Below are 14,345 nucleotides of genomic sequence, written 5' to 3'. Positions count from 1 at the left end.
GGAGCAGATATGTGCACAGGGAGGTAGATACCACCCAGAGCTTTCAGCGTGAGCATTAACCCCCGCCCCTCATTTTCCCCAGGTACTGCAGTATCAATCCATTTATCTCCAGAGGATCCCGGTCCCCATGCAGCACCCAGCCCCATTTCAGCATCACATTTGAGGGAGCAATCAAGGCAGGCAGCATGGCTCTCTTGGCTGAGATACCACTAGAGCAAAACCCTGACTGCGGTCTCCCTCTCTGCTTTCCCTTCATCAGGGACTTGACTGATAACCGGCTGGTCACGCTGCCTCTGGATGGTTTGGGTGGACTGACCCATCTGAAGCTCCAAGGCAACCCGGCTCTCTCTGAGCCCTTCACCAAGGAGAGTTTCCCCAAAATGAGGTACTGGTGGTGTTGGCTCTTTCACTTCTGGCGCTCAGCACAGCCTGTATTTGCTTATAGCAATCAGCCTCCCGCTTTCCTTGTTTATCTCATGCTTTCCTCCATCCTTTCAGGCCAATAGGTTGAGGAAGTTTCATCTGCCGCTAACACGCCTCATCTTTTAAAGTCTTCCACGGGAGAGTGGTGATGCGCTCCCAGGCCCGCTGCCCCCACCCCGAACATGCACAAGTGGAAAGCATGGAGCGGGCCCAGCTCAGGGCTCCTCTCAATGGAAAACATTCCCAGAAGCCAGTCCTAATGACATCCAGCTTTCCTTCAGTAAACTCTGTCTGTGTGGCCGTGTCTTGTCTGCTACGGATTAATGAGGAGCCTGAAGGGGTCAAACTGAGCCAGACAAGGCTGCAAAAGGCTTGGAGCTCAGTGCCACACTGCAGGCTCTGGCTCTCCTGACCCTCCCTTAGTGGTGGGTCTCTAGTGTGGCACCTACGGGGCGCATGGTCCAGATGATTCAAACTCCTCTGAGGTGAAGCCACCTTTTACTTGGGTCTCCCAGATAGTTCCCTTGGAGCCAAGGATGCATGAGCTGATGCTCCCACTCATCCAGTAAGGGTTCCCAAGGCTGGAGCTTCTCAAATTTAGACACTACTGCTGGGGTCACAGGGCACTGCACCAACATTGGACTTAATAGCTCAGGTCCAATGAAAAGTGTGGAGCTCTCACTTAGGTCTGCCTCAGCAATGGTGCCTGCAGGGCTTTCTCTTCTGACTTCTTTGACTCATCATAGCTGGGATCTGCTGCGTGACTGGTTTCCAAACGGCAGGGGATCCCAGAAGCTTCTGGTGGGCTTTCCACACGCAAGATGGCAGTCCCTTGTGCACAGCGGGTCAAGTTAGCACTTCCAAGGACGTTCCTCCTCTAAACTAATTCCATTGACATCTCTGGAACTGGTTTGGATTTGTACCAGAGACTGAGTCTGCAGGAGTGGTTCGTTGAACCACACCAGGCAATGGACCCATTAACATTTCCTAAATTTTGGGGTACTACCATTAAGTAGTCTTATTCTTGGGGCATATGTCTGGAGGAATCAGCTGAGAACAGTTCTTAGCCATCCTGGGAAGATCTGTACCTCCCTACCACCTTTCAATAATAGGATTTAATTTGGAGCTTATAACAGGAAGCAAACTTGTATACAGTTTCCACAGCCTCCCAGGGCCCAGCCAGAGATGTTTGGGAACTTAAAACAAAAGCATATTTTTAGAATATAGAGTTTCACCATATTTACTGATCTTGTCAGAAGACCTTAATTGTCTGGAAAACCTGAGGTTCCTTTGCCTTCATCAGCAGCCTTCCTGACTTCCAGCAAAGAAGCAGGAGTTTGCTGTTTTTGAAGAAAGTGCAGCTGCTGACTGATAGCGTGGTATTTCATCCAGATGATGTTCAGCTGCTGTTTAATTAACCTTGTAATACATGCTATAATTAACAACTAACCATTCTACTTTCAAGTAAAAATCAGACATATTAAAATAACTTGCAACACTTGAGAGACCTGAGATTTCCCTGCCTGAGCTGGCAGGGGTGAGCCACGATGGTGGAACTGGAGTTTGGAGGTGCCTCTCTGACCTTCAACAACAAGCAAGAGGGACCTCGCACTTTCTCAATCTCTTGGGAAGCTTCTCACATTGAACAAAAGAAAGGATGCCCAGCAAAAAATGGCCTTGGGGTAAAAAATGAAGACTCCACATGCACGTGGCGTATTGCCAGAGGGCATGGGAAAGAGAGGCTAGCTCAGTCTAGCAAGAACTGCAGAAAGGTTTTTAGGAATTATCCAGGAACTTTAGCATAGTTTCCAAACCTGGTGTTCAACAACATCCTATTGGCAGTGTCTTAAGCACCAAAAATGGGGCAGTGAGGAGACACCATGGGGTGACTTGGGTCCACACTCTGTCCTACATGGAGTCCTTCACCAGAGCAAAGTCCTGCTTCAATGTAACCATCACCTGATAGACTGGCTTTTGTCACATGTGGAAATTAAGCAAAAAGTGCAAAGGAACAGAGAGTCAGGTCATGGAGGTGATGCATCTAAAAGTTGTGCTTTCCCCCTTTGCAGAGTCCTCGAGGTACCTTACGCCTACCAGTGCTGCGCCTATGGAAGCTGCAGCAGCTTCTTCAAGACATCCAACCAATGGGAGGCAGAAGGCATGAGCCCTGAGGAGGAGGATCCCCACAAGAGGACCATGGAACTGTTTCCAGGTCATGCTGATAATCACTGTAAGTAAAATGGGCTGAATGGTGATCAATCCATGGGCAGGGCCATGCTGCGAGCTAGGATGCGATCCTGCATTTGCAGGAGTGGTCCCACAGCCATGGAGTTACACCTGCCTCAGGGAAGGCAGACTGATCCTTCTCCAGCTCTGGTGGCCAGTTGCTGTGAATGAGCTTCAATTATAGAATCACAGAATCACAGAATTGTTTCTGTTGGAAAGGACCTTTAAGATCATCGAGTCCAGCCGTTAACGCAGCACTGCCAAGGCCACCACTAACCCATGTCCCTCAGCACCACATCTACACAGCTTTTAAATCCCTCCAGGGATGGGGATTCCACCACTGCCCTGGGCAGCCTGTTCCAGTGCTTGACAACCCTTTTGGGGAAGAAATTGTTCCTGAGCTCAAAAATAGCACTCGTTTAAAAATCCTGGGATTTTAAAGCAGCCTTCTGGGGCCTCACTCCTGGTTTGGCTCCGGCAGTCCCAGAGCCAAATTCCCACCAATTCCTGGGTGTTCACCCTTGAGGAGTGACAGACTGGGAAGGCAGAGTGTGACCCATGTCCAGCACGTTGTGACGGATCTGCCTGTGCCTCCATGCCCATCCCCACCACACAACACTCAATTAAATCACCATATTTTGCTCCAAATTCCCCAGACCTGAGCAAGCCTAAACCACTCCTACTGCTGCCAGCCCGGGCACCTGCCCTGCCAGAGTCATAGAATGATGGAATCATTTGGGTTGGAAAGGACGTTTAAGATCATCAAGTCCAACCATTGACCCAGCACTGCCAAGGTCACCACTAACCCATGTCCCTCAGCACCACATCTACACAGCTTTTAAATCCCTCCAGGGATGGGGATTCCACCACTGCCCTGGGCAGCCTGTTCCAGTGCTTGACAACCCTTTCAGGGAAGAAATTGTTCCTGATCTCCAATCTAAACCTCCCCTGGTGCAACTTGAGGCCGTTTCCTCTCACCCTGTCACTTGTTACCTGGGAGAAGAGACCGACCCCACCTCGCTACACCCTCCTTTCAGGCAGTTGTAGAGAGCGAGAAGGCCTCCCCTGAGCCTCCTTTTCTCCAGACTCAACAGCCCCAGGTCCCTCAGCCGCTCCTCATCACACTTGTGCTCCAGACCCTTCACCAGCTCCGTTGCCCTTCTCTGGACTCGCTCCAGCACCTTGATGTCTTTCTTGTAGTGAGGGGCCCAAAACTGAACACAGTATTCGAGGTGTGGCCTCAAATTAGTGTCACTGCATTGGGCAAAGAGCTGATCTGGCACATCCAGACCTTCACAATCTAACAGAAAGATCCGTTAGTCCTCAACAGCATGGGCACGTTCAGTAATTTGGCTTTGCTGACTATAGAGGGAGGCTACCTGAGCCACTGAAAGGTGGCTAAGGTTACATGGGAAAGCTTCTGGGCTTGGTCATTAGACTTCTGGGCAGTACTGAGCCTTTGGCAGGACATCAGTCTTTGTTACAACGTACAGAGGATGAACCCCAGGACTAATCTGAGCAAGAGAATGAACTCAAAGAACCAGAATGTGCAGCTGGCTGGAGGTAGAGACCTGTGTCTGTGCTACTTTTGTGCACATACCCTGATGCTACAGCAAAGCTCAGGGTTAGGTATGAACGAAAGGACACAGTTGGGGAATATGATGAGTTCAGCACAGGCGCTAGCCTATGCAGGGCAGAAGTGGCTCCACAGTTAAAGATGAGCAGCACTTTCTGCTCAAGAGTCAGTTTATTCTGTGCTCCAAAATGCGCTTCTGCATAGAGCCCCCTGAAATCTGTTGCAGAAGGCCAGCAGAGGGGTGTGCAAAGCACACCTCCTGCACCCACAGACTCAGAATCACAGAATCAACCAGGTTGCAAGAGACCTCTGGGATCATCGAGTCCAACCGTTGCCCTGACACCACCCTGTCAACTAGACCATGGCACTAAGTGCCATGGCCAGTCTTTTCTTAAACACATCAGAGATGGTGACTCCACCACCTCCCTGGGCAGCCCCTTCCAATGGCTAATGACCCTTTCTGAGAAGAAATGCTTCCTAATGTCCAACCTGACCCTCCCCTGGCGGAGCTTGAGGCTGTGTCCTCTTGTCCTATCGCTAGTTGCCTGGGAGAAGAGGCCGACTCCCACCCCGCTACAACCTCCCTTCAGGTAGTTGTAGACTGCACTAAGGTCACCTCTGAGCCTCCTCTTCTCCAGGATAAACAACCCCAGCTCCCTCAGCCGTTCCTCGTAGGTCAGACCCTCCAGACCCTTCACCAGCTTGGTCGCCCTCCTCTGGACTCGCTCCAACACCTCAACAGCTTTCTTGAAGTGCGGGGCCCAGAACTGGACACAGTATTCAAGGTGCGGCCTCACCAGTGCCGAGTACAGAGGGACGATCACTTCCCCAGACCGGCTGGCTTCACTATTCCTAATAGAGGCCAGGATGCCATTGGCCTTCTTGGCCACCTGGGCACACTGCTGGCTCACGTTCAGCTGCTGTCGATCAGCACCCCCAGGTCTCTTTCTGCCAGGCCGCTTTCTAACCACTCTCCCCCCAGCCTGTAGCGCTGCATGGGGTTGTTGTGGCCGAAGTGTAAGACCCGGCACTTGTTCTTGTTGAACCTCATGCCGTTGGTCTCAGCCCATCTATCTAACCTGTCCAGATCCCTCTGCTCAGCTGGTGTGATCCCTTTGCAAAGGCATCTCAGAATAATGTGAAGAAAAGCATGAGCTCCTTTGCTGCTTCTGTAACTGCTAGAGAGTGGAAATAGCATTTCAGGACACAGCTTGGATGCTGCATTTGTTTATATGTTTGTGTAAATACAGAGGCCACATGCATTTCCGAGGTCTGAAATGCCCTGTAGGCAAAACCACATCATGCTGTGTGCCTGTAGGAGATGGGGAGAGGGCTGAGTCCCTGGGGAGCACTTGGCTCACCTGCTCCCGGGAGCACTGTGCACCCAGACATAACCAGGGGCTCTGCAGAATCTCCTCCTGCATCCTAAGCAGGCACGACTAGATCTGGAGAGATATTAATCCAGAGCAGTTGGATTCTCTGTGTTACAGCAGTGATGAGGGGCAGGATGACCCAGACTCTTTATGACACAGCCAGTGAGTGAGTCACGAGGCCTGCGTCCCTGCTCCTGCCATCTGCCTTGCCCCAGTCCTTCGTAGACTAAGAATAAGCTTTAGCAATGCAAAAAGTCCAGCCAGAGGCTAGCGAGTGTGATTCCTACCAGCATGACGTGGCTCCTGGAAGCATGGTAGACTTGGTGGTTACACTGGGCAGACAGTAGAGAGGAGCCATATGTTACGGTCATTGCTGCAGGAATTTCTTCTCAGCTGGGTCAGTTTTTCCATCATTAATGCAGCCCATACTTTTAACAGTCCTTGTGCATATAGTCGGGGTGTTTGTCCAGCAAATTACAGCATCTGTGAAAAGACCTGGTTTGCAGCCAGGGCCCATAGTACTGCTTACAGACCTGCTCTTGCTAGGCACGAAAGCATTTGATGTCTCAAAGGATACTCTCTCCTGGCCCTGTCATCAGAACAATACCTACCACAGGCTCCTGGGCCTCCAAGCCAGTCTCAGCCTCATGGATTACGTGTGTGTTCATGAGATATGAGGGCCAGAGGGGAATGCTGACTGATTCTAAGATGTGCCAGATGAGACTATTAGCACCTCATAAAGGCTCACATTTTCAGATATTAAAGCACTGGGTTTGTCTGGAAATATCAAGCCACAGAGGTGCAAATGTGAAATGCACAAGAACGTCCTTCCTTACTATGTGCAGCTTTTGCAGATGACTCTCCTTACCATTCCGCAATGCATGGTTCTACTCTTGATGATGAGGGTTTTGTGATATTTCTATTTTACTTAATTAGTTTTTGCTTTATTTCTGTTCCCAGTGCTTCCTTTCCGATGCCCACCAGTGGTATTTAGCTATGTTATATGAATCTTGTAACACTTCCTCTTTAAAGAGGAAAAAAGCTCCCAAACATTCCTTCCATGCAAGAGATAAAGTGCTCTCGTTAAGAGAAAATAACTCGGGGCTCTGTCCCTGCAATGTACAGCCAGGCTCATCAGGACGCTTGGATGCTGTGGGAGAAATTGTGAGAGGGATGGGGCACGCTTCCAGAGAGCCATGTCCTCTCAGCCTCGCATAGTGCTTCCAGCAAGGGGCTGAGCAGCCCTTTACAAACAAGTCCGCAGAACCTCACAGATGGGTGGTGAAAGGCAACTTGTCCCAGGCAGCCGTGCAGGGGCAAGAAATTAGTCCCTGGTAGCACAGCCCTGCTCCAGCAGCCAGGCAATGCTGCCTCCTGCAGTCCTGCTCCCACATCCAGCACCCATCCCTCAGCTGAGCCCAGTACCCATGGGACCATCTGACTCCAGCCACAGAGTGCACGTGGAAGCCAGCTCAGGTCCTTCCCATCCTCCCAGGTCCCTGGATACCCAGGAAACCCCCAGACACCACCCAAGTGTCTCCACTCACATCCAAGTAAAAGCCACATGAGGCCCAAAGGAGTACAGTTAGTGCATGCCTCATCACTCTGTCACCTTGTCATGACAGATATTTAAGGTCCTGTTTCCAAAATTTTTGGTGCTTGGGATATGCTTCTTTGGATTATAACTGGCAGCATTTGGCAGTTACCCCCTGCCCCAAGCCTGTTCCCTGTGGCTGGGCAGCAGCCCAAAGATGTCTCAGGGGCTCGTCACACAGGACATCCACCCAGCGCTCCTGCCACCCTCACGAAACTGGCTGCAGAAGGAGGACAGGCAAAGCACAACTACTACCATTGCCACTGGGCACTTCCATCACAGTCCCAGCACCCCGCTTCGGGACCACTGGTTTGAGGAGATAAAGGGATGTATTTACTTACAAGCATATGTTTGCAATAATGGAACAAAGCCATAGAAAGCGAGAACACCCTTGTATGGTTATCCTTGACAACACGACACTGCTTTACACTGTCCAGCACCTCCATTAGCTTGTAAAGCTGACTAATAAACTTTTGCAACCATCCAGTAAACCCTGGAGGGTCCTTAGGGCTACACTTTTCCGGCTTCTGTCATTCAAGAAGGCTACTTGAGTCCCCCAAAAAGCACCTGCCCAGGCCCCTTGCAGCTACCCATGCCCTAACTCTGAGGGAGAGAGCAATTCTCTGCAAACCCCACGTGGGGACTGCCCTGGCTAAGGCAGATGATACAAAAGGGGAAGAAGCATCCAGCCCATTGTTGGTTGTTCTACCCCTTCTCCAGCAATTCTCCTCCTCTTCCTCCCACTTGAGTGGTGGTACACCTGGCTGGGAACCATTTTCCATGGAAAGGGCACTACGAGCAAAGTGGGTTTTTTCCATGGGGCCTCAGAAACTGGAGGTGCCTTAGCAAAATTCAAATAAATAAGGGCTACTGCAAAAACAACACAGTCTGCCTTGATAGAACACAACAGCCATTTTCTTTTCTCTACAGTTCCCAGGCTGGGAGAAGTACTGATTTCCAGCAGAGAGAGGTACATTTTCTGCTTTGAATCCTGCTGTGCTGGCCAAGGGTTGCTTTGCAATTCACAGCTAGCTCAGTAGTCCAGGCAAAACAAAAGATCACTCCTTCACTTCATGCAAATGTTTAACCTATGCTTAAACCCAGCCTTTGTGCATTCTGGCCCTTTGAAGAGAAAAGGGATGGGGGCAGATGACACTTCGACATTACCCTGGGTTGGGTGGCAGGGGGGCACAGAAAGTGCAAGTCTCTGCATTGATGTGAGTATCGTGACTGCACATCACAGCCTCCGCACTGTGGATGGAAAAGACACTGGAGATTTATAAGACTATAAAATACAAGGAGGAAATATTTTTCCATCCCACTGTGAGTGTTTTCTTGCCAGACTCCAAAGCAACAGTAATATTTCAGCTCTTATACAGACAGATTTTAAAAATGGCATTTTTTTTTTTTCAAAGCTCACTGAAGCAGAGAAAGCCACAATGCTTGTCAAGAGGCACTAAAGATAGCACGTTATTTGTCATCATTCTTTAATCAAATAATCCCAGTCGTATTTTCAAACACAGGCAGGGAGCAGACCTCATGGGAGGCACCATTTCTAAGCAGATTAGGCAACTAAATCCCACTTAGGTTAGCCATATCTTCAGCACTGTGGAAATTTTCTTTCCTGGCCAGTGTCTCAGCTGCCAGGTGCACACCTGGGCACCAGCATCGGTCCAGATCATCCAAGGGAGAGTTCATCCCACAGCCACAGATCCAGCTCCCTGGACATTGGGCTGTGGCAAGCAAAAAACATGTCCTTTTCCCTTCCTCCCACCCGCAGAAAACCCTCCGGAGATCTCCACTGGGATCAGAAGGCCGTGCTGGTGCCATGGGTGGGGATGGTGCAGCGGGACAGCAGCTGTCCTCGCTGTGTCCCAGAGCTGTGAATCAGTGGTAGTTTGAGAAGAGGAACAAGGAACAAAGCAGAAAAGCATGTCTTGGATGAGATTAAGATGATGCTGTTCTCCTTGGTGATGACCTACACCGACAGGCCATCAAAAACACAGCTGAGGTCTCAGCCCCATTCTCTTCCAGCAGCTTCTCCTTCAGCCAGAGAGTCTCTGCCTGACCTCAGGGTGCAGTTGCCAGCATGATGGAGATACTGGCCCAGCAGGCTGGGCTCTGAGGACAGTGCAGTCTGGTTGCATAAACCCCACGGATCCAAAGTCTGCAGGCATGGGCAATCAGTCTGCCTTTAAGCAAATCCAGGACTGGGAACCTTCAGGGGTCGAAACAAGGCACCACAGTCCCAAGAAATCATAGGGCATAAAATAAAGTAATAAATGTTGGGTTCTCTTGTCTTTTTGCTTCTGAGACGTTTGGTGGTGGTGGTTGCTGACGAAGAATTTGTCCTGCAAGTAGAGGCTAATGGCTCTCTTTGAACAAACCCCCAAAGTCCTTGTTGACGAACTAACATTGGACAAGGCCTGCCCAGAAAGCTCGCATTTAGAAGATGCGTTTGAAGGCTTTGTTTTCTGTAACCACACAGGCCAGAATATTTCTTTATTTTTAATAAAGCATGCTGGGAGGAGGGATCTGCAGTCACACAACTCTGGGATCTGGTGCTCTTACACTTCAAATGTTGGGAGTAACCTAAAAACAGAGGGATTGGTCACACTGCAACCCACCAATGTTTACAAGACCTTGCCCTCTGCAGCAGTGACTGCAGGGGAAAAACTGGACACCAGCAGCTACTTTGAACTTGTGGGCTGGGAACTGGCTGGGAAGGTCTGTGTTGAGGACAGGCAGTGGGATAACTTCTGGCTCAGCTAGCCCTGATGGCCCTGCTCATTCTTCTTTGAGCACCATTTCTCTGTTGTTTTCTCCCCAGATGACCTTGATGCAGAGGACCTCCAGCTGGACCTTGAGGAATCAAAGCTGCACCCCACTATTCAGTGCACGCCGAGCCCCGGTGAGCAGACAGGGAAACCCTTTGCTTTGAATACAGCTGGGATCCTTTGAGCTTCTCTAAATCCCCAGGATCCTACGTCCCTTCCTGCAGTGTCTCACAGACGTGCAGATCAGAAGCATGAATGGTTGGGCTCTGGCCAATCTGGAGACAAGTGAGGAGTTTCCTTCTCCCACTTGGATGTAGCTGCCCTCCTGTGAGGAGACGACAAGGTCATGGCATCCCTGACCAGGAATCCCGGGTATCACCAGATACTCTATCCACCAACCCACTCGCAGTCAGACTCTGGCTGTCAAGAAGTTCTGTTCTCTTGGAAGACTTAGACTTTGCTTTGTCCCAGCCAGCCCAAAATATCGCATGACAAGACCTTGTCCTTGATCTCCTGATCATACCTGCACACTGCAGGGATATTTTACTCTGTTTCCTGAGAAAGGGAGCGAAGGGAGATGCTAGCAGCAGCAGGCTGGCTGGGACACGAGGGAGATGCTTTCTGATTTTGTCCCCATTCACAGCTCAGTGGTGTCCTACGCAAGCACAGCTGGAGGCTGGAGAGGCCTGGCTCCATCCAGGCAGCTGTAGGACACTGGCAGAGATGGAGTTTTCATCAGTTGTCCCACTGAGCTGCAAAAGAGACAAGAAGGAGCAAGATTTTAGCAGAGGGCATGCCCTGCTGCCTGGGTACAGAGGTGCTGGCTCTCTGAGAAAAGCCAGCCAGAGACCTCCACCCCCTTTGAGCTGAACAAGATTTCTCAGCTTCTCTAATTTCTTTTGCTCTCTGTCACCTAAAACTTGTCCTGTCCTGTTTCGGGTTTTGCTGAGCCCCCACCCTGAGCGCCTCACTGTAACATCTGAATCACAGAGGCAACTCTCTCATTGCACTGTCTCTCCCCTCTCCTTTTTCCTTTGGCATCTACCACCAGTCTCCTTTTTACCCCTCCATGACCTTCCCTTATTCACTCCCCCTTCTCTTCATGTCCATCCTCCACCATTCTTTCTCCTGACATCCTCCCACGTTCTCCTTGCCCAGGCTCCTCTGTCCCTTCCCTGCCACCCCAGCTCCCTCCCCGCCTGCTGTTGCTCTCTCCTGCTCTAACATTTCATCTCATCTTGGCCATCCCCTCCTTGCAGAGGTCATTCATGCAGAAACAATAAGACACCACTTAGCCAAGGTCTCGAGTATAAGGGCAGAGGTCGGCACTGTCAGAGCTGGATTCAGCATCCTCCCATCTCTCACATGTCTCCACACCACCAACTCCAAGATCCCAGGGGGTACAATGAGAAGGAGCAGCTAATGGCAGAGTGGCCCAAATGCCAGGCTGACACCAGGAGTATTAGCGGGTCTGGAGTCCCACATAAACGTAGGGCATTATGGTCGTGAGTTCCTTTGGACAAAGGCCCACCTTGAGCTCAGACTCTGCTTCATTGAACAGCGTTAGGGCAGGTGGGGCATGAGAGCAAAAAGGCTTCAGTGTGCATACGGTCCTGGGGTGGCAATGATGTCAGGCCCCGACCTTTTTACATTTTAGGAGCTCTGGTAAGTTTGCCATGTCTCACATTTCACATATGACCTCTCCCTGCACCTCGTTTCTACCCTGGACAAGATCTGAGAGGAGGCCCCGGTCAGCGTGCCGGAGGCACCCCAGTGTGGGGACAGGAACACAGGGGAGCTGGGACAGAGCCAAGAGGCAGCACTGCTGCCATCCTGCTGCAGAAGGGGGCACACAATGTTGTATGCTCCTTTCCAGCCCTCAGCATTCAACACACAAGGGGCTGGTGGGGCTAGGAGAGGGCCGGGACTTGGCTGCTGCTCCAAGCAGCACCACTAGAGCACAGCGGTATATTCTGCCTGTAACTTTGTGTTTTGTTTTCTTCCAGGTCCCTTCAAGCCCTGTGATAACTTGTTTGACAGTTGGATCATCCGCCTGGGAGTGTGGGTCATTGTTCTGGTCTCGGTGCTCTGCAACGGGCTGGTCGTTCTGGCTGTCTTTGCCTCCCCCAGCTACCTCTCTCCAGTTAAGTTCATCATCGGCTCCATAGCTGGAGCCAACATGCTGACCGGCATTTACTGCAGTATGCTGGCTCTCGTCGACGCCCTGACCTACGGCCAGTTTGCCAAATACGGTGCCAGATGGGAGACCGGCGCAGGCTGCAGGGTGACGGGGTTCCTGTCGGTGTTTGCCTCCGAGGCTGCCATCTTTCTGCTGACGTTGGCCGCCGTGCAGTGCAGCATTTCAGTCTCCTGTGTGCGGGGCTACGGAAAGTCACCCTGCTTAGGCAAGGTCAAGGCTGCTGCCTTTTGCTGCCTGTTGCTGTCCTCTGTGGCTGCCATTCTGCCTCTCTTCTCCATTGGAGAATATGGAGCATCCCCTCTCTGTCTCCCGTATCCCATCCCGGATGGGAAACCCGCCACCCTGGGCTTCACTGTGGCCTTGGTGATGACAAACATGCTCTGCTTCCTGACTATCACGGGCACCTACATCCGACTCTACTGCAACCTGCTGAAGGGGGAGTTCAGCGCTGTCTGGGACTGTGCCATGGTCAAGCATGTGGCCTGGCTGATCTTCACCAACTGCCTCCTCTACTGCCCAGTGGCCTTCCTCACCTTCTCCTCCACACTCAACCTCTTCCTCATCACCCCAGAGGTCATCAAATCTGTCCTTCTTGTGGTCCTGCCCCTGCCCGCCTGCCTGAACCCCTTGCTCTACCTGCTCTTCAACCCCCACTTCAGAGATGACCTCCGCCTGCTGAGGCAGAAGGGCCAGGACAAAGGGAGATACCCCCAGTCCTGTGGGACTGATGACATGGAGAAAAGCTCCTATGACTCCACCCAGGCTCTGGTGAACTTCTCCGACATCGACCACATATTCGAGACACCTGATTCCCTGGGAGTGCACCCCATCCTTGACAGCTACAGCTTCCCCTCCATGACACTTGTCCCCTGCCAGCAAAGGGTGGGCACCAGGGGGAAGGAGAGGGGCTTCCCTGAGCATTGTCCCTGCCTCAATGACAGTGAGGTGCTGATTGCTTCAGAGAGCCGAGATCCGGCCAGCAGCAGCCTCCGGATAGCCTTCTTCTCCTCTCCGCCCACGCCACCCTACACATCTCATTTATAAACCTCCTCCGCTACCATGCTGAACAGCCCCAAACCACACACTGAGGGCCAGCCCCAGCGCCAGGTGGCCAGCAAGGTGACAGCAGGCTGCTCCATGTAAAGCACCAGTACAACCCGTCTACCCTCACCCCCCCATCATATCTGCCTGGGCAACCGGCACCGCTCTGCCAGATGCCACTCACCTGGAAGGGCTCTGACTGAGCTCCAGATACTCAGGGCTGGCCATGGGAGGAGATAAACCCCCTGCACGAGTGTTTTCCCTGCTAGGCACTGCCTGGGAGAGAGCCCCACCAGCTCAGGAGATGGGTCAGGGAGACCCTCCTCCTCATCATCCTACAGCATCGCAAGCCAGGAGGAGCCTGCAGCAAAGCCAGGCATGTCTTCTTAAGGCAGAGATGTCTTGGCAAACAAAAGCCATTGCTCTGTGACAGAAACACATGGAAATGGCCAACTGCAATGACATGGCCACCCATAGGGACCTCAGGGCCTTGTCCTCCAGCGTCCTCCACAGGTCCCACAGACCCCTGGAAATGGGCTTGTGTCTGCCCCATGCCCTCGACTGGAAGAGCAGAGGAAGTGGGTTAAAAGCAGTGTATTCGTGTGTGCACCTGAGGTTTGGACCGCCTCCGTTTTGGGAGGCTCTGCTTCATCCACTGGGAGCCTCATGGGTTGGGCAGGACCCCCGCTTTCAGATGATACCAGGAGTCGGGGATGCTCAGCCCCTCTTTCAGTCTGGCCCACAGTGTCTAACAAGGGGTCTCTGAACCCTAAGGCAGCCAAATCCAAACACCTCCCGAGAGAAACATAAGTGCTTTGCCTCAGGTCACTTGGCAGCACCTGGGCAGGGCGCCCAAGGGAACACCAGGCTCCTTCCACCTCCATCGCTCCCTCCACCTCCATCGCTCCCTCCATCTTCACATGCTGCAGCACACCTGGGGCACTCCTGCCTACAGCCACCTGGCTCCTGGTCAGGCTCAGTGGAAAACAGGGTCTGGCTCCCTCGCTGCCCCCAAACCTCCCTGGAAGAGGCTGTTGGTTCTTGGGTACATGTCCTCCACACAGAATAGCTGGTTTGGGGGGTGCATTTGCCCTCCCCAGCTCGTGTAGGAGGGAACAGAAGTCAGCCTTGTGGG

The 14,345-nt window shown here is 51.9% G+C and overlaps 1 protein-coding gene across 1 annotated transcript in view; it reads left to right on the top strand.

Annotated features, from left to right (window-relative positions):
- The window catches only part of LGR6 (leucine rich repeat containing G protein-coupled receptor 6), a 149,525-nt gene extending 136,312 nt beyond the window's left edge, over positions 1–13,213 (top strand). Inside the window, exons 15-18 of the mRNA XM_068419489.1 lie at positions 260–385; positions 2,493–2,653; positions 10,023–10,103; positions 11,976–13,213. Coding sequence (XP_068275590.1) covers positions 260–385; positions 2,493–2,653; positions 10,023–10,103; positions 11,976–13,213 — 1,606 coding nt within the window. The remainder of the gene's footprint in view (positions 1–259; positions 386–2,492; positions 2,654–10,022; positions 10,104–11,975) is intronic.
- Positions 13,214–14,345: the final 1,132 nt, after the last annotated feature.

Source organism: Nyctibius grandis, chromosome 27, assembly GCF_013368605.1.
Source record: "Nyctibius grandis isolate bNycGra1 chromosome 27, bNycGra1.pri, whole genome shotgun sequence".
Taxonomy (NCBI): domain Eukaryota; kingdom Metazoa; phylum Chordata; class Aves; order Nyctibiiformes; family Nyctibiidae; genus Nyctibius; species Nyctibius grandis.
The sequence above is the reverse complement of the archived record's forward strand: the minus strand, read 5'-3'. Positions and strand labels throughout refer to the sequence as shown.